We start from the raw sequence: 19,983 nt of genomic DNA, 5'->3' as shown, positions 1-19,983 counted from the left end.
CCCACTCTGCAGGGTAATGCCCTCGAACAAGCTATTATTAGTCAAAAACCACAGCTGGAGAAACTGATTGCCACTACTGCCCATGAGAAGATGCCTTGGTTCCATGAGAAGATCTCTCGGGAAGAATCAGAGCATCGCGTTCTTTTAGGGACAAGGACCAATGGAAAATTTTTGTGAGTACTTTCATCTCTGGTAGTGGCAGTTGCCACCATGGTTGCTGCACCTCTTCCATAACTAAATCATGAATGAGACTGTGAGAAAGGAGTTGGGTGTTCACTGTGGGAAAGCCCAATGCAGTGTGACATTCATTGCTGCTAACCATTCCAAAGCTAAGCAGATGTCTTCGAGATTAGTTTTTCACCTTTACTCAAATGAAAATATAGAGTGAAAGCAAGCATCATGTTTTGTTCAAGCAGACATTGAGGTTAAATCTGTATGAAGCAGCAGAGGAATTCAGAGTGTCAAGAAAATTCCATTCAGCTTTATATTATGACTGAGGGTATAGTACTGAATGTGATATCAAAGAAATACAAAATACTAGTAAACTATGTTATCATTTAGTGTCCATAATTATTATTTGTTTTTCAAGGAGGCAATGACAATACTTTGTTCTGCAACTAAGTGGCAGCAAGAATGTAATTAAATAATGCTCCTTTCACTTTATCATTCCATTCTGTGTCTATTTCTCTATCCACTCATATAACCCCTCTACTGTTTACCTGATCACAAACAAGACATTTGGGATAATGATTAATCAGAGCTAGTTTGTCAGGAGAAGAGGTGGGCTGAAAATTTTCCAATGGGACAGTTTTCTCTTGGAAAATGCTAATTTGACTCAATCAAAACATTTTGTGGGTTGAATTCAATCCGGAATTACAAATTGTTCTGGTGCCTCAGAAAATGCATTTTCGGATTAATTTACTATTCACCGAACAAATTTTGCCTAGCTGTAGTCACAGTTCCCTCCCTGGTCTGCTCCTGGACCAATGCAGCTACACACTGTAAACTGGATAGGGGGCAAAGTGACAATCTAGCCCTGAGTCATTTTCCTGGTTTCTGTAATAATTTGCCCAATATGTGTTTTCCACGGTAGAAGTTGAGAAATAAACCACTCCTTTATTAAACAGGAACAGGAACTCCAACACTTCTGTGAGTGATAGAAAGGAAACAAAGCTTTAGGTTACAAGTCACACACATCACATAAATATTCCTTCCCAAACAACAATATATAGCAATGTGTATAAGAATCTACCTTGTATTTATAGACTAAGCACTGTATACACTTGTTTCTGTGACAGTAGCTGCTCTAAAACAGATTATGTGGTTTTTTTCTCTTGCTGGTACAGACAGGCAAGCTTGGCAGCTTCATGGAGTGTAGAATTTCTGTGCCTTCTCAATAGGTGTTCTCATCTTCTTCCTGCTATTTCTTGGAATTTACTTTGTATGTGGTCTGAGTTAAGACACGCAACTGAGCAACTCCGGCAGCCTGCTTGTGGCAGCTGTCTTTATTTTCCGGAATCTGTACACACATCATGGAAGCAGCTTCCAAAGCAGAAGAAGCCTAACAACAAACAGAAGAAGGTGCAAGAGCTGTCCTTCCTGAAACACTTCTTTGCCTTCAGTGGAGATAAGTGCTTTCTGGTCACTTTGAACATCTGCTGTTCCCAGTAGGGGTTGGGCAGTTATGGCTTCAGCTTGCTTGAGATGGTTCTCAGCAGCTTTATTGGAGAACCTGGACTCAGCACACAGCTTAGTGTAATGAGGTTCACTCACCACTCTGGTGCCTTCTGACGTCTATCATGTGAATTAGCTCTGCATGTCAGTGCACCCTTTTGGGTGGTGCCTCACCACCATCACTCCTGCTCTAGGGCCCATGTCTCTCCAAGGACTGCAGTGTCCTCTTCAGCAACACAGTCCTCCGGCCATGCCACACACTGTGCTCCCCCCACCCTTCTGGGGGACCTGCAGTCCACTGTTCAGCCACTTCCCTTACTGGCTACTGCAGTGAATTGTCTGGCCACTTCCTCATGGCCCCAGCATCCTTTTTGCCTTTGCCTCAAGGCCTCAGCCTGCAAACCCCAACAGCCAGCCAGGAGCTGTCTCTTGCTCCCCAGGTCCCTGCTTACAGCACTGCTCTGTCCAGGGTACTGGCACTTCTCTCAGCCCTCCAGAGACACAGTCCTTCCTCCCTGGGCTCCCAGCAGAGAACTGCCTTCCTCTGCCCTGCAGCTCCCTTTTTATATTGGCCTTCTTGCCCCTGATTGGCTGCTTCCTTCAGCCCTTCTCTGATTGGCTGCCTCCTGCGCAGCCTCCCTAGGACTCTATTAATCCCTTAGACCCGAGTGTGGGGCAAGCACCCCATCACACTTAGCAATGAGGGAGCTCACTTGGTGTGGCAGAGACCAGAAGTCAACATGAAATTAGAAGAGAAGGAGGTTGAGGAAAGCTAGGGCTTAGTAGAAGGAAGGTATGTCAAGGGTTTTCAGCACACTGTCCGACTCAGTAGTAGGCTTGCGTCAATTGCTGTCATCTGATTTCTTGAACCATTCTGCCTTTCCCTTTAGAAAAAATGTAGCTAAGATTGGAAGATTCCTAGTGCTGCTATATGCTCTTCTGCAACCATCTCTAGAGCTTATACACCCAAGAAATCTGTCAGAGTCCTGACCAACTTTGCACTTCCTACTTTTCCTACTTCTCTTGATTCGGTGTCCAATAAAAGGGTCTGAGTCTGAATATGTCTAACATCTAGATCCCTTCAGGAGTATCTCATAGGAGAACTGGTGTTATCAAACCTGGAAAGTTTTCACTGCTATGAAATATGAAGATAATCCAGAAAGAAGACTTTTCAAGGGCTCCCCTTATTATTGAGGAATGGCAGGTGAGAGAAGGCTCTCCTATCCCGTTTAAATTCAGAAGATTACAGATACCACCAGAACTCAAGTACTCTGCCCCCCAGAACAAGCAGATAAGTATATAAATAGCTGTAGGTAGTTCGGGTTAGGAATTCTCAAAGGTCATTTTATGCTCCTATCTGTTCAGAAAATGTAATCACATACTGAAGTGCACAGATACTGCAGGCTTTGTCTTCAGAAGCTGAGTGGAAGAAGATTCTTATGCTCTGGAAAAGAAACAGTCTGTCCAGTGATTTGTTGCTGGAGTAGTTTAGTGCTATTCTGGTTCTTTCTGTGTATTTTGCAGTCAAGGTTCCTGCTTCCCTGATGGACAGAACAGAATTAACCATGGTGAGAAAATTTCCGAGTGGATGAGACTTCCTCTCACAGGTCTGCTCTTCTTCTATACCTTGGGACACTTTGGTCTGATGGCAGAATATTGAGTAGTGCTGGTTCAGAGATGAGAGTTTCTTGAAAGAGTTGGCTGACTGTCACACAGAGGATTGCACTTGACTTCCCTTGCCTATTCCTGGATTAGCAATACCTTTTCCAGTGAGAAGTTCTGAGTGTGACTGGATGTGTATTCCTGCTCCCCCCAGAATGTTCTTGGTTTTTTTCATGGCTGGTTTCTAAAGAGGTCTCTGAATCAAGTTTGTGCAAGTCCACCTCAGCCATTTCATCTTTATATGGTCCCATCAAGACAGAGAAATCGATTCTCTTCCCTATATCCAAATGCTTCTTTGTCCTCTTCTTTTGAGGAGACCTAGGCATTGACCATTTGTTCTTCAGTAGATCCTACGATTGGTTTTCCAGGTACTTGTAGAACCCATTCAAAGCTTTAGGAGCCATATCTTTAGAAACTGTAGGAAACTAAGAGTGACACATAAGAACTTCTTTCTCTTTAGGGAGAATTTTCAGTTACTATCAATGTAGCTTGCAGAATGGGGGAAGAGGTGTCCTGCTCATTTCTTTCCTTCAGTTCTGAGGTTGGGCGGGGGGGGGGGATTCCCCCTCCATCCTCTACCCCAAAACAATCCATTTAGTGTCAATTAACCTCTTGTTTTAAATATGTTATGTTGCAATGTCTCTTTGCAGCAGAGATGAGTGAGATCAGAAGTTTTACATAAATCATGCTCATAATTTATAAAAAGTTAACAATTAATTTTTTTGAGATTATAACAAGGGAAAGAAGGCTACTAGTGGATTAACAATTATTTCCCATTACCTTAAGGCCAGGCCGAACAGCTACATCCAAAATTGTGAAGTCCCACATAAGTATAGTGATTGACAGGAGGTTCTGCCTCTGGAATTTGTAAAGTGACTACCCAGCATCTCTGTTTTTTTTCAGTGTACTTTTTGGCTATGTTTACACTAGAGACCCTACAATAGCACGGGTCTCCCATGAGCCGCTGTAAGGTCTCCTGTGTAGCCGCTCTATGCCAATGGGAGAGAGCTCTCTCACTTTGGTATGATTAAACAACTCACAATGAGCAGCAGTAGCTATATCAGTGGGAGATGGTCTCCCGCCAACATAGTGCTGTCCACACCAGTGCTTCTGTCAGTGTAATTTATGTCGCTCAGGGGTGTGTGTTTTTCACATCCCTCACCGACAAAAGTGCTAGTGTAGACATAGCCTTAGTTGACTTTGTCATTCCCTTCTGAAACTTATTGGCCATTAAGTACTCCAAATGCCATTAGGTATACTTACATTCTTTGGCTCATTGCTAGTAGCATCCACTGTCTATAAATTCTGTTACTGGATAGGAGGGTGGAAGAGAACTATAACAAACAGAATTACTAGTGAGTAATTTTCTGATGCTTAAGTGATGTTTATGTGCAGTAAAATAGTTTCACTAAAAGTGGTAATTTCTGGGAACTTGCTGTGAATGACTTCTGTGAGGTTCTTCATGACTTATGAGGAGAGGCTGAGGGAACTGGGATTGTTGTCTGTGGAAGAGAGGAATGAGGGAGGATTTGATAGCTGCTTTCAACTACCTGAAAGGGGGTTCCAAAGAGGATGGATCTAGACTGTTCTCAGTGGTAGCAGATGACAGAACGAGGTAGCAGATGACAGCACTGTCTCAAGTTGCAGTGGGGGAGGTTTAGGTTGGATATTAGGAAAAATCTTTTCACTAGGAGGGTGGTGAAGCCCTGGAATGAGTTACCTAGGGAGGTGGTGGAATCTCCTTCCTTTGAGGTTTTTAAGGTCAGGCTTGACAAAGCCCTGGCTGGGATGATTTAGATGGGGAATGGTCCTGCTTTGAGCAAGGGGTTGGACTAGATGACCTCCTGAGGTCCCTTCCAACCCTGAGATTCTATGATTCTAAACCCTCCCTGACTGACTGATCTGCCTGTTCTAAAAAAAAAAAAACTGAGTTAGGTATATAATGTGATGTAGTCACTAGAAAACTGCTTCATTACCCCCTCAGCTTCATGCAGATCATTTTTCAGTTTCTAACAGCGTGGCTGGTTGTGTTAGCACTTTGCCCCAGATGCAGAGAGATCTAGTTTCTACTCCTAGATGATGTACTAGCATTTGAGGAGTAGAAGATCAAATCAAGGTTTTTTCTCATTTATTGCAGAAATAGCCTTACTAGTTAGCATTTTTAAGAACTAGAGAAAGCATTTTCTCCATTTCAGAACATGGAAACATGTTTTCTTTGCAACAAAAGAGGTCTGGGAAATTTTACGGCCTCATCACCACCCCAACAGGTGGCATTCATTAAATGAAGAATAGACTGAAAGTTCATTGCGATATTGTTGTAAAATACTTGTCAACTTTCTTATTATTTCATTCTTCTCTCTGCGGGGCTCTAAAATTTGATTAGAAGTCTATCAATTTTCAAATACAGGTTTGTGCGTGGTCACAGTAAATTCCCATTAAGAAATACAATAAACGTTTGCCAACAAGTACAAACCAGCCATATCAAAAATGCCAGTTTTCTCCTGCACTTTCAATGGAAAATACCTGTGGTATCTGTTTGTCTGTGCTGCTGTTGTTAGTGGTGGCCAGCAGTGCTTAATTAGTGGTTTGGCAGTTCATGGCCCCAGTACCTCTGGGCTTTCCGCATCAGTTATGAATGTGCAAAAATTGCTTGAGCTCCAGCACCTAACTAAGCAATAGTAGCCAGTATACACCTGACTTTGAATTTGTAAATTTAGTTTTATAAGCATGTGTTTAGAAGATGAACTCCTACAAGACATAAAGGCTAGATTTAGAAATTTAGCCGTACAGCTTCAAATCTTTCGGTTTGAAATGAGATATGTAATTTCTAACACATTTATAAACTTTTAAATTCAGCATTCAGTACAAACACATACATCTTCTTTAATTATTGTAATTACATACGATCGTGTACATGTTATCAGAAGGTTCACAGCCACATATAGTTTGTATATTGCTTGAACATCCATGTAGAAGTACCAGGAAGGAACCAAAACATAATTTTAATATCACAAGGATGCCTACAGTATCTTTTGAGCTTGCCAAGGCCGAGCAAAGCTAGTCTAGTCCATTAAAATGACTAATGGCATCCTGCCCAGCATTATTTGATGTGATATTATACCTGATGACACTAAATGCTTTTCTCATGTACTGGAACAATTGACGCTGTTTTTTTAAGTGGGAATCTAGTCTCAGCAGTCTGCTTTTCTTTTGAAATACTGCCTGACCAAACTACATGGTGCTGAATTGTGTAATGCACATTTGCATTATTTTTATTAGCTCTGTATCTATAAATAGGACTGGGAACTGCTGACATCGGCTATCATGAAAATAAAAATATCTATGATACTTTAATTAGGGAACTGGAAAATTCTACCCAACTATTCCACTGATAAAGGTATTACAGGATCATGTTAGTTGTTGACTATGGGCCAGATAGCTCTCTCTATTCTATGGCCTGGGGGTAGGACACACATACACATGAGCATGAAAAGAGGATGCGTAACTACACTATATGTTTCCTCTTCTCGTCTCACTTTCCACCAGACTTACTGTCAGCCTTTTTTTGGCTACACTTTCATGGGTGTTGGACCCAATGGAAAGTAGGGAGCACTTGTCCCCACCAATATTTAACTGGGAGGAGGGACTTTCCTCCCCCACAAAATTACCAGCCCCTTTTAGTGCTAAATATAGCCTTCAAAATGTAAACTGATGACTAGGGTTGGAAGTTGGTGTCAGTGATTTTTTTTGTATAAATTATAGCTTGCTTACAGTCCCTGTAATGGCTTCACGTGGTTGCTCTTTAGGGGTCTGCAAAGACCCAAGCAGGAACCCAATATTTTGAGAGGGCCTCCAATCAATTCACAGTTGTGATTCTTCAAGCATCCTTGAGTTCCACAACATTCCAAAACCAAGTCTTTTGTCACTAACTTCTTCCAAACTTCCCCAACGGTAGAAGGTCATGAATTTTCCACATTATATATACAATATTTTTCCCCCAAGTTTTTTTTATTTTTTTACAGAGGGGATCATTTGGTTTTGTTTGGAAGCAAAAGGTACTGAGATAAAATCGAGACTTTATCCAAGAAAATGTTTAAATGAGCCTACAGGATTTACATTTATCCTTGAAATAGCTATCAATTGTCACTTAACCTTACAGTCGTAAGGACCTAAGAAATCCAAGGGACAGATTGAGTGGAAGAATTCCAACCAATGGAATGAATAAATTCTGTTTTTACTGCACCACTCAATACTTAATTTTTGGTTGCAAATTCATTGTAACCTTGGTGTTTAAAATATAACTAGTACAAAACATTTGGATACCAGTGTGATTCCACCTGTTATTGCTATCTATGAGAGCTGACTTCAGTAGGAATAGGAGCAATCTTTTGTTTCCAGGCATTAAATGTTATATTTTACTTCTCTGGGTGTATGTAAGTGTTGGGATGGAGGAGCAGGTGGTATTCTACTACTGGTTTCTTTAATTGATCTTGATTTTTAAAAAAGTTTAAAAATGTACAATGCCTACAGAAAACCATTTTGGCAAGGGATTTATTATTGTATCATCTGAACTCCTGCATGGGAATTTATTGAAGATTCATAAATGCTGTGGTGCAGGGGGGGATAGGATAGCTCAGTGGTTTGAGCATTGGCCTGCTAAACCCAGGGTTGAGAATTCAATCCTTGAGGGGGCCATTTTGGGATCTGGGGCAAAAATTGGAGATTGGTCCTGCTTTGAGAAGGGGGTTGGATTAGATGACCTCCTGAGGTCCCTTCCAACCCTGATATTCTATGATTGTACAACCCGGTTACAACACACAGTCTAATCAGTTACATTGTTTTTGCAATTCTGAAAATTACTAAACAGAAACTTCTGTATATGCAAAATAATGTAGGTGAACCCCAAATCCAACATGGCGACACTGATGCGGCATTGCCAGTATCACCCTGCCACAATGAGAGCTGTGCAAAACTTGCTGATTTCACTTATCCAGCTGTTCAGAAAATGTTATCATTTTCAATTTAGGTAGTTCTCTCTTTGTTAGTTTCACTTTAATTTTTAAGTTTGTTCAAACTCCATGGGCAAAGGAGACACACTAAGTGGTGAATTTTATTAAGTGCTAAGCAGTATATACTTAGCAAGAGTTCCTTGGGATTAGCTTAACCTAGAAAACCATGATCAGTTTCACAAGTTACTATTACAAAACCAAAATGAAATTGTGAAACCCAGCTTCTAAGAGCACTTCACACTGTCTTGCAAAGGCAGCAAGCATTTAGTTTTGAGCTGTGACAACACGTTTGAAGGCCATCTGAAAGTGTGCAGGCTCTTAATTGCATCATAGTGCTAGCATCTTAACATCACAATGCTATGTGATATAGTAACAATGGATGTGATATGATTTGATTTGATTCATTGAATTCAAATGGGACTTGTTTGAGCTTGATCATGGGTTGTTCTGAACTGCTCATTCAGCCATTTTGCATGCAAAGTTATATTTGTTGGTTAAAATGTAAATGTACAGAACATAAATGTGATTGGAACACTGACTTGCCAAAAGGGGAAATAGAATAAGATATTTTTTTTCTGAAACAAAAATAGCTTGCCTACCACTTTAAAAGAAACCTGAACCATATTGTTTGTGGTTTTTCTTAACATATAGGTACTTAGCACACTGACTTCCTGTACTGACTGACCAGTCAAGAGCAGCAAGGTCTCTGCTAAAATGGAGAATGACTTGCAGTTTGTTGTCCTGTGTATTGCTGTTAATAATTAAAAGAACTAGAAATAAATGTTCAGAGTGGAGAGCATTGTCTCCAAAATAGATATGCAATTTTGCATTACATTCCATAGAATTCAGACCTCCATTCAGAAAATAACTTGCACCATATTAAGAAATATAATCTATTATCTCCCAATAACATGTAAAGCAATCCTGTATCCAGTATATTGATCTGCTCTACTTAGGCTGACATTTTACATGCGCAGAGATTATTACTGTTAATGAGTTACCTTCATACAGTCTCTCAGGACCAGATATCAACGAGAGAGTAGACTCTGATTACAGTAAGTTTTTTAAGGATCACAGATGAAAAGGAAAATATTCTGAAGTAGGATACAGCTTTTCAGGGACCAACATGTGCCTCCTACTTGGTGTCCTGACCTGGCTTACACTTTGCTGCTTCTACATGAAATGAAGGCAGAGAGAAAAAAGAGAGAATCACACAACTGTGGCTCAGGCATTTCAAAGTGTGCTGGACAAACTCATCCATATAAATGCCACTGGAAACCTGGTATTTTCTGTGCAGGCATGAGGAGGAGAGAAAGGTACTGGGACTCCTACCTGCCAAGAGATGGTGGGTGCAAGGAAAGGAGAGACTCCTTCCATCTTACGTATAAGAGAAGAGGGGAAACAAACACACACATCAGGAACCAGGAAAGGGGAAGAGAATTAAACCCCTTTCCTTCACAGCAACCAGGAAAGCATTACAAAGCCCAATGGAGTTACAGGAACGTGACCTAATTGTGTATTAATAAATACAACACCAACAAAAGCCTCTCAGTACCATGTCTGGGTGTGACAGATTTCTGTTACCAATCTGCCTGAGGCGTCAGGTGATCAGGCTGAGGCCACAGGATCGTTAAGGGAAGAGATGACCGAACACACCAAGTGTCTAAGTTTTAAAGCTTTATTGATAAAATAATAAAATAACAGCAGAGAGTGATGGGTGCTCCCCACGTCACTCAGAGGAAGGAAGAAAGCATTAGTACCCGAAGCCCTAACCCACTTTCATACTCACACCTGCACTACCCAAGGCTGGACAGGCCTGGGTGTAATGTAAGAAGAAGAGGGGCAGAGGTGGACAGGAGTTCTGTCCTGTGCGCACAGGTCGTCCAGGGTCCGCTGCCAATCTCCAATTTGCTTCAGCTCTCGGGCGGGTTTTAAACCTTAGGGTCCTTTGGGGGCATCTTAGTCTGGGATTTCTGCCTCCCCTCCACTCCCTCCCCATGTTCTTTGTACTGGTCCAAGCCGGCCTTTCATGGCTTCTTCAGTTTTCCCAAAACATCCTGGCTTTAGGGACACTACATTAGTTGTTTTCCCCCTTGTCAGCCTTCACTGTCTTGCTCGGTTTTGCAGCTGCTGCAGATTTATGCAGTTGAATCTTCTTTTCTCGCGGCTGGTCGGAGTTGGAATCCAGGCCCCCCACCCCCATCTTTCTTGGCAGGCCGCCGAGCGTCAGTTGTGTGCTTTGGCCTTGAGCTGGAGCCAGCGTCTTATCTTCAGACTGAGCTAGCCGAAGTGTTGAGTTAACTTGTTCTCTGCTCTCTCCCTTCTTCCCCCTTTAGCCTCTCGCAGCCTGCAAAGGAATCTTCCACTCCCCACTCACACCTTTGACCCTCCCCAAAATGCTTTGTGATGCTTGCAACAGTGTTAGCAACATGCAGTGCTGATCTGCCTTCCTGTGTGTGTGTGTGGGGGGGGAATGGGGTGTGACATAGGTTTCATGCCATATATTTACCTCTAAGTTCTTTGAGAAACTAGTTGACAATGATTAAGTATAAGATTATGTCACAGAGGTCACAGAACTCACAGATTCCATGACTTTCAGAGACCTTTGTGACATTTTCTGCTTCACCCCCAGTGTGGAGGGACTGGAGCTGTCAGCCGGTGGTGACCCAGAGCTCTTAGCCACTATTGGTTTTGGGGAGACCTGTAATTCCCTGCCATCATGGATCGTGGTGGGGCCTTGGAGCTGTTAGCTGCAGTGGTATTGGAAGCTGCTGGACCCCTCCCACCCCCATTGGAGCTCGGGCTTCAGTCACCCCTCCATCAGCCCATTATTTTTAGTAAAAGTCACAGACAGGTCACAGGCTTCCAGGAATTTTTGTTTATTGCCTGCGACCTGTCCGTGACTTTTACTAAAAATAACCATGGCAAAATCTTAACCTTAACAATGATTCAGCTTTTCAGTTCTTTAATACTGTGAACTCATTTCAATATCATTTAAACTCTGAAAGCTGTTTGACATATAGACCTGGCTGAGAAACAATTTTTCCCACCCATGAAAAATTTTGAATTTGGGGGGTGAGGAGGTGGACAACCAAAAAACCCTTTGTCTCGAATTGGGAGAAAACGGTCAAAACACTGCAATTTTTCACAGGCAGGAGAACCAAAAATGGAATTTTTTGGCATGTTTTCTTGGCTGCCTGACTCCTTCTACAGGCAATTGCCCTGGGAGTTGGGCCACTTGCCTGAGTCGGGCAGCCTGGCCAGCCAAGGAACCTAGGGAGCCTGGCAGTCTGACAAATGGGCTGCTCAGGAGTCCAGGAAGGCATGTAGGTGAGGTGGCAGGAAACCAGACAGGTTTCAGTCTAAAGTTTAGTCAGAATTGACACGTCCCCTCAGAATGTTGCAATGTAGTTGAAGCTGCATTTTCCAGTGGGAAGACGTTACATCAGAAAACGTACTGACCAATTCAGTTGACAGCCTCCTACCAGCAGTGTTTGAACCTGGGGCCTCTGGATCTAAAGTTAAAAGTCTACTTTTTCTGATAAAGGACCAGTGTGACAGCATAGAGGCAGTAGCATGCTCAAACCATTTCCTGGGGTCAGCCACTGAAGGGAGACAAACCCATACTGGATTAATGTGACTACAACGTGCAGTATGGTTTTAAAAGCAGTACTACTGAATGCAGGCGCTTCATATATTGTTTTAAGACCTCCTGTTTAGCCAGTATCCTGGCTGAATGTGAATAGTACACATTTTTTTGCACTACATTCCATGGTCTCCTAGGTAACTTTTGATTGTCCTTATCTTACCAATGAAGATAATGGGGAGAGAACATGGATCATCTTCATAACCTAGTATTATGTAAAATAAATAAGAATTGCACTTGAATTCCAAACACATAAGGACACAGAACCAGGATTTGACTTTTTGCCACAGGTCCATTAAGATGAGCACTCTGTCTGGGGCAGTAGCTATAAAGAGATACTTCAGAGAGAGAAAATCATTGTTGCGTGCATAACCAACAGTGCAATGCTTTATGTATCCACTGCAGACTTTGCGTCCGGAAGCATAAAATCTAATTTGCTTAACAAATATTAACATAATTAATAAAATTAAACTGCTTTTTAAAATCCTGCTCTGTTGTTTGAACATGACTTATAGTTAAGGTAAACTTTTTTCACAGTTATTTTTAGAAAAAGTCATGGACAGGTCACAGGCAATAAACAAAAATTAACAGAACCTCCTGACCCATCTGTGACTTCTACTAAAAATTAAGGGGAGGTTTGATGGGGGGACAACTGAAGTCTGAGCCCTGCTGTGTGCAGGGCAGGGTCCAGCAACCACCGCCACTGCTGAGAGCTCTGGGGCTCCCTCGCCACCCGCAGCAGCAGACAGCTCCATGGCACTCCTGCCACCCACAGTGGCTCAGAACTCCATGGCCCCCATCCCAAGGCTGAAGTGGAAAATGTCACAGAGGTCTCTGAAAGTCACAGAATCCATGACCTCCATGACATAATCCTTACTTATAGTAGTAAACACCACAAGCTAATTCAATGTTTCTCTTTTTATTTATGCTTATCTTAACCTGCTATTAATTTCAGATAACTCCCGCCCCCCCCAATCTTTGTATTAGGATATAGGATAAAAGAATGAATAATCAGTTTTCACTGTATCTACCTATCTGCTGTTGTCCACCTTATTTGAGGTACTAGAGAGACGTAAATACAACTGTTATGTACAAGAGCTCTGTCTCTGACTTCACTAGGCTTTGGATCAGGCCGGCAAGTGCACAAAAGTGCATGCATTCAGAGCCCTTGACTCACTGAGGGAAGGTCTACACTACTGTTTAATTTGATCTAACTTACTTTGCTCAGAGGTGTGAAAAAGACACCCCCTCTGAGCAAGGCAAGTTATAATGACCTAAGTGCTATCCACACTGGCGTTATGTCGGTGGGAGACACCCACCCGCTGACATAGCTTCCACCTCTTGCGGAGGTGGAGTAATTATGCTGACAGGAAAGCACTCTCCTGTTGCCATAGAGCGTCTTCACTAGAAGTGCTACAGCAGCCAGCTGCATCAGTGCAGCTTTGCCGATGTAGCACTTCTCGTGTAGACCTGCCCATAGTATGCCTGTTGGGCACAACACAGGATTCTGCTGTTCCCTAGCAAATAGCGCCACATGTTGGAATTTCCTTCTCCCCCATCCCCCCCCCCACACTCCCCGAAAGGAAAATGACTTCAGAAAATTCGAAACAAACTTTAGAAAATTCCATTTTATAAAATTTACACTAAAAGTACATGAGAGTTTTAAGGGAAGTACTCAAAAGCTGGGATGCAGATTTAGCCCTATTTCCTTTTGGAAAGCTTGTAGAAAATATGATTTTTTTTCCAAAATACAGATGCTTGCTACTAGTTGAGAATAACCTTTGATATTTCTCTTGTCATTTCAGAATCAGGGAAAGGGACAACAATGGATCCTATGCTCTCTGTCTGCTCAGTGAAGGAAAAGTACTGCATTATCGTATTGACAGAGACAAGACAGGAAAGCTCTCTATACCAGATGGAAAAAAGTTTGATACCCTCTGGCAGGTCTGCTAAATTAGTCAGTTGGGTAACTCTCATCATGTTTTTATAGCATCAAATAAGGCAGTTTCTGTTTTACTTTACTGCACATCTGCAATCTTTAGCTAATTGGCCACATATTTCTAACTTAATTTTTAGTGATTTTCATCCTTTAGGGGAAAAGGGGGAAGTAGTTTTTAGTATAGAAGGCTATGTAAGTGGTACAGGTAGTTGTTGTTTTTTTTTAAATATTTTGACTTAATTTAAAATTGCTCTAGTTATATTTAAAGAATTGTACATTTCCTTGAATGAAAAGGCATTTTCATTTGTAAAAACAAGATTAAATAATAGCTCTATGGCATTTCTGTAACATCCTTTGTGACAAGCAAAAGGCAGAACTCTGGTATGGTAACCACAAAGGGAATAGTTTAGGATGCTAGGCACACATAATCCTCTTTAGCTCTGTGACTCGCTAGCTGGCAAACTGAGAGATACAGCCTGCCCAGCATTACCAACACTGTCTGTCTAAATCCTGGCCCAGATTAAGTAATCATGGAATGGATTGCTGATTATACTATAGTCTGTAATAAAGATGAGGCACTGCAAGGAATAAATATGGGTAAATTGAAAGCACTAAAGAAAATGAAACAGTAGCAGATTTCTGCTGCCGCCTATTGTTTAAAAGTATATTAACACAAATTGTTATAACTGTATGTGTATAATGTAAAGTCTATAGTGTATATAGTAGTTAGCCTTTATAGTATATATTATATATATAATATAATATATTATAGTATATATTATAATGTAAGTCTTTATAGTATATATTATATTGTAGTATATTATATATTATATATATATAATATAATATATTATAGTATAGTATATATTATAATGTAAGTCTATAGTTGTATATAGTAGTTAGCCTTTCCCTTAACTATGCATATCCTTCCTGCTTAATGAAAAGCTGACAAAAATGCTGATTTACTAGTGTTCTCCACTATTGATGAGGAGACCTGTATGGGCAAAGCAAATTCTTCCACCACAGACAGATACTGGTGGGAGGCAGGATTTGCCTGTGATCCTAGAGCTGTGTAAAATAAATAAATGCATACACACACTCCTCCCCCCCCCACTCCCTCGCATAATGAATATGTACTATAGATGCTGTGCACACACAGGCACAATTTAGAAAGATAGGATTGAGAGAAAGTACTGTGGTGGTCTGAACAGAGCTGCAAATCCTGCCTGCATTCCCCCATCCCACCCCACAATAGAGAGTAGAATGACTGTGATTCCACTGTCTGTGTGCAGGGAAAGCCACCCCAAAATGCGAAGGCCAGTTCTAATAACAATACATGTCTTATTAACATCACAGTAGTGTCTACAGGCCCAGCCAAGGGACTGTACAGGCATACAGTGAGAAGCAGTGCCTGCCCTCAAGCATGTGGGCATGACAGACAAAGAGTAGGACGGGAAGCAGAGGCACAGAAAGGTGAAATGACTTGTCAAGAACAAACAGCAGGTATTACTGCCCATTATTTTCTTTCCTCCATTACCTTCTGACATTCTCTCTTCTTTTTTGCCCTGGTAGTTAGTTGAACATTATTCATACAAACCAGATGGGCTGCAAAGGGTCCTCACAATTCCATGTGCACGTCTTGGCTCAGAAAATGGTAAGTTATTCAGATGATTGTAAAACTCTAATGTTCCTGCTACAGATAAGAAGAGGTGTGTGCATTTTCTTCATTACAGGAATAGGAACATGCAGAATATTATAAAGAATTGCTCAGGGATAATAGTGATATAAGGTATAGTAAGTAGTGTGAGAAGGTGTGGGGAGATTCTATATTATATAGAGCCATATTCTTGCCTCCAATGAATGCTAATCGTGATGGCAATTAGTCACAGAATCATAGTTGGAAGGGACCTCAAGAGGTCATCTACTCCAATCCCCTACTCAAAGCAGGACCAATCCCCAACTAAATCATCCCTTGCTATCCGCAAATATTTTAATTCTTCTTGGGATGGTTTCTCTTTCTCAGGAGGTGAAGTATTGTCTGCAAGCTTTTCAAGGCCAGTAGGCCTGGCAAGTATTCTGTCTAGTCCAGAAAGCAGAAAAAAATTCTGGGCCAGGTTCTTAAGGCTAGTTTATATAGCAATAGGGGGTGAAAGTCTCAACAGGTCATAAAAATGGCTTTTTCTTCACTTGAAAATTAGTTCTCATCAGAATACAATATTGTAGCATGGTGATAACTAACATGGTGTTGAACATGACTTACCAATCAGTGTAGACAGTGATTGTTGTGTTCAATATCTCGTCAGTTGGTCATAAGTAAAACCTATTGGAACCATAGTATGTAAAATCAGTAGTTTGGTAAGAGGCCATCCACCTGCTATTTTTCACTGCTATATTCCCCACTATTGGTAACAATGGCAGCAATCTGTATGCTTACAAAGTCATTCTTATGTGTGATTTCCTTATAGCTAACATCATTTTTGACACCCGTCCGCCTCCACTTCCTGGAACGCATCCTAAGGTAAGAGTAAGCAGTAGCAGTAATGCTTATGTTTAAGAAAAGCAAGTGAGATCCTTAGTATTTCTTAGCATTTTAGGAACTTTAATGAATGCATGCTCAGTTATATGCAGCACATAATTTCCTGGGCTTGTTTTATAGGCACAAGATTCAAATATTATGATCTATCATATGAAAAAGCTACACTATGGCAACATTACTGGCTAGATCCTGCACTAACTATAACAGCAGAGGGGGAGCTGAGATACTGCATAGTGCATCTTCTGTTTCAGGAACCTGCTGGCTAAAACAGAATCACTTTGCTGAATAAGTACAAATTATTTCCACAGTTAACACTTGTTGCTGACATCTGGTTTTGCAAAGTCTGATCCAACATGCGCTGAAATCAGTAGGATTTTTTCCACTGACTTCAGTGAGTGTTGGGTTGGGCTATAGCTGACTGGGAGGCTAGAAGCACCCTTGTTTGACCACAAACTATGTACCCTTTAGGATGTGGTTTGCAGACAGAGATGACAGCCAGGCCCATGTGCTGGGCTGTCTGGAAATATTCTGCCCTGCTGCTTCTGCAAAAGATGAAGAGGCAGTCAAAGATTATCTAGACTTTCTTCTTTTTTCTCCTCACTGCTGCAGGGGGCAGGATTTGGCCCCAAATTTGAAATTTTAATTATACAAAGCACAAGAAATTCATAATTGAGGTTCACACCAAACAGAACTGCCCTGCTTGCCCATATGGACTGCAAAAGAGTCTTTAATTACATGATCGCCAAACATATGCAATCATATCACTCGTTATATTTTAGGAAAATACAGGGATACTTTCAGAGGCACAAACCTATATGCCACCAGTTTTTAAAAATATCTAAAACGTGAATCTTGTACCTTTGACACTTATGAAAGTTTGACTCAGGTTTAGGATTCCAGTTAGGGAAACATCAGATACAGAAAAACAATACAGGAAGAGTCTGAAATTGTTGAGCTCTTGTGAAACTCTTTCTGGGGAAGAATGAGAGAGCCAATGTACCCAAACTAAGACTGTGTTTTAGGCCTACAGGGGCCCATACCAGCCAGAGCTTGATAAGTGGGCAGTAGTTAGGTAAACTGTCCTGGTTCTCCATGAGTGATGATCAGCTAAAAACGAAATGTCACATAAACAGGCGAGCATACAATACATGAGCCTGTGGTGAGGTGCGGGCTGGTGATAGCATTTAGGTAAACAACAGCATGGTACCCTATGTTCAGCCTTTTAGTGTTTGATCAGTAACAACAGAACATGAAAGGCAGTGGTGCCAGAGAGGAAAATGTAATATTTAAAATAATAATAATAATGTAATACCTTTGCCAAGCAACACACAAAATGTGACAATAGCATTTCTGCCTGATGCATGCATGTACATAGGCTGCTTGAATACTCACACCGGCCTCAGGGACAACTTTGACTTAGTCACATACTAAGGGCCAAGTCCCGGACTAGCTCACACAACCCAGTTAGAGGGGTGACTGCACCACAGCCATTACTGGAGCCTCGGAGGGTCAGGGAGATTGACGTAGTAATTTTTAAAAAACAAAATAAACACTTTTTCTCATATAAACAAGAGCTGTGCATCTTCACCTTGATCACAAGCTTTGGGTGAAATCCTGGCCCCACTGAAATCAGTGGGAGTTTTGCTATTGACTTCAATGGAGCCAGGGCTTCACCCTGTGTTTTTAAAGAAGAAAAATTCCTGGCTCTCAAAAGTGCTGCTTCCCTGCCCCACTGGCTCAGATTAGCTCTAGCTTTTGTGCTGATGCTATGACTGCTCAAACTAATGACTGTGGCCTGCCATCCATTCACTTCATCACAAAACACATCCACCTCTTACTGCAACGGTAGATTGTTCAATGGCTTTTTCCACAGAGAAGTAACCCCAGGAAATACTTCCATGAGACTGAGAGAGATTTTTGTGAGAATACTGTCCCAATCTGCTATATTATCATACAATATCTGGATTTGGGCCAATATTTGAAAAAGTGGCCCATAGTATTGGATGCCTGAATTTTTGCGTGCCAACTGAAGACACCTTAAAGTGGCTTGATTTTCAGAGACTAGGAGGCCAATGCTTTCTGAAAATCAGGTCTCTTTGACATATGCGTCCAAAACCATTAGCCACTTTTGAAAATCTTGGTCTTGAGGTTTGGCTCATACAACATATGTGTAACTAAAATTCTATTCAAATGTGAAGTTTAAATATGTCAGTGATACACAAGTCATCTTATTTACACAACCTTAGTGGAGGCAAAATGTTAAAATTCAGCTTATGCAAGAACAGAAAATACTACTTATATGCTTGCAAGTTTATAAAGGAAAAGTAAACACCTGAAACTCTATAAAGTGTTATCTTAGAAAAAACAGTAGTTCTATTTTTTTTATACTATTAGCTGAATAGTAGGTTAAATTGACCAATGTTGTGTGATCATATAATGAAAGAACACAGGCCCAACTCTTCTTTCCACTTCATCAGTGAAATTGCAGTGCAACTCTAATTCTAGTTGTATCATTATAATTTAATGTTATTTATATCTCCATAGTTTTTCATGATTCTTTACATACTAAGGACCTGGTCCTGCAAACACTTAAATGTGTGTTTTTACTCATGTGAATAGACCCATTGAGTTTAAAAGGCATGAGTAGAATTATACATGAGTAGAATTATTCACATGAATTATACATGAGTAGAATTGTTCACATGAGTAGAATTATACACATTCTTAGTGATTTCAGCACTGGGGCTCAAAACACTAAAACTTCAAGGGACTTACAGGTATAGACCTGAGTCTTCTGCCATGGAAGTGAATAGAAATTTTGCTATTGACCTAATTTGAAATAGTTTTGAGCCCTTTCTTAGACATATGATAAAACAGCAAGGAGGGTTAGGGAGAACAAAGAGTTCAATGTTGTTATGTGCATACCTTGTTAGTTCCTTTTCTAAAATTATTGCTGTAAAGAGAATATATTCTCAGTAATATATAATTTATAGACTTTTCTGTAATTAACATCTGAACATTGGTATTGCATTAACAGAGTTCCTTGTATGTCATTTCTATGCTTTTTTAATATAAAAGGAAAAAATAGAAAATTACAGGGGATCGTTTTATCTACAGAGCTCAAAAGGTTTACTTACTGTAGTTGAATTCCACATGGACATCCTTGTGGAGAAACAGTAACTCTTGAACTGTTCAGCTGACCACTTATGCAGCAGTTCTTATATACAGGGCTTAAATGAAAAATTAATTCAAACGTCACAGATAGAAATGCATCCTCAGAAGAATCAATAACAATTGCAAACACTGATGTAGACCATGTAGAATTCGCAGTTAACCATCTACTTGATTCCAATACACCATTTTCATAGCATGCTAGGTCTGTTCTATGATCAGAGTTTTCAGAAATCCTGGAGCATTATATCCCTTTAATTTTACAAAGCTGGATAGCAAGGAGCTCCTCCCCTTACCTGCCTCTTTCTCTTTAACCATGGCAGCCAAATCCACTCCCCTCTTCCCA

The 19,983-nt window shown here is 40.9% G+C and overlaps 1 protein-coding gene across 1 annotated transcript in view; it reads left to right on the top strand.

Moving 5' to 3' along the window:
• The window catches only part of SYK (spleen associated tyrosine kinase), an 81,321-nt gene that overhangs the window by 39,506 nt on the left and 21,832 nt on the right, over window positions 1-19,983 (top strand). Inside the window, exons 3-6 of the mRNA XM_073344903.1 lie at window positions 13-173; window positions 13,797-13,935; window positions 15,503-15,584; window positions 16,396-16,448. Of these exons, the coding sequence (XP_073201004.1) occupies window positions 13-173; window positions 13,797-13,935; window positions 15,503-15,584; window positions 16,396-16,448 (435 nt within the window). The remainder of the gene's footprint in view (window positions 1-12; window positions 174-13,796; window positions 13,936-15,502; window positions 15,585-16,395; window positions 16,449-19,983) is intronic.

The sequence above is a fragment of the Lepidochelys kempii genome, chromosome 5 (genome assembly GCF_965140265.1).
Source record: "Lepidochelys kempii isolate rLepKem1 chromosome 5, rLepKem1.hap2, whole genome shotgun sequence".
NCBI lineage: Eukaryota > Metazoa > Chordata > Testudines > Cheloniidae > Lepidochelys > Lepidochelys kempii.
The sequence above is the reverse complement of the archived record's forward strand: the minus strand, read 5'-3'. Positions and strand labels throughout refer to the sequence as shown.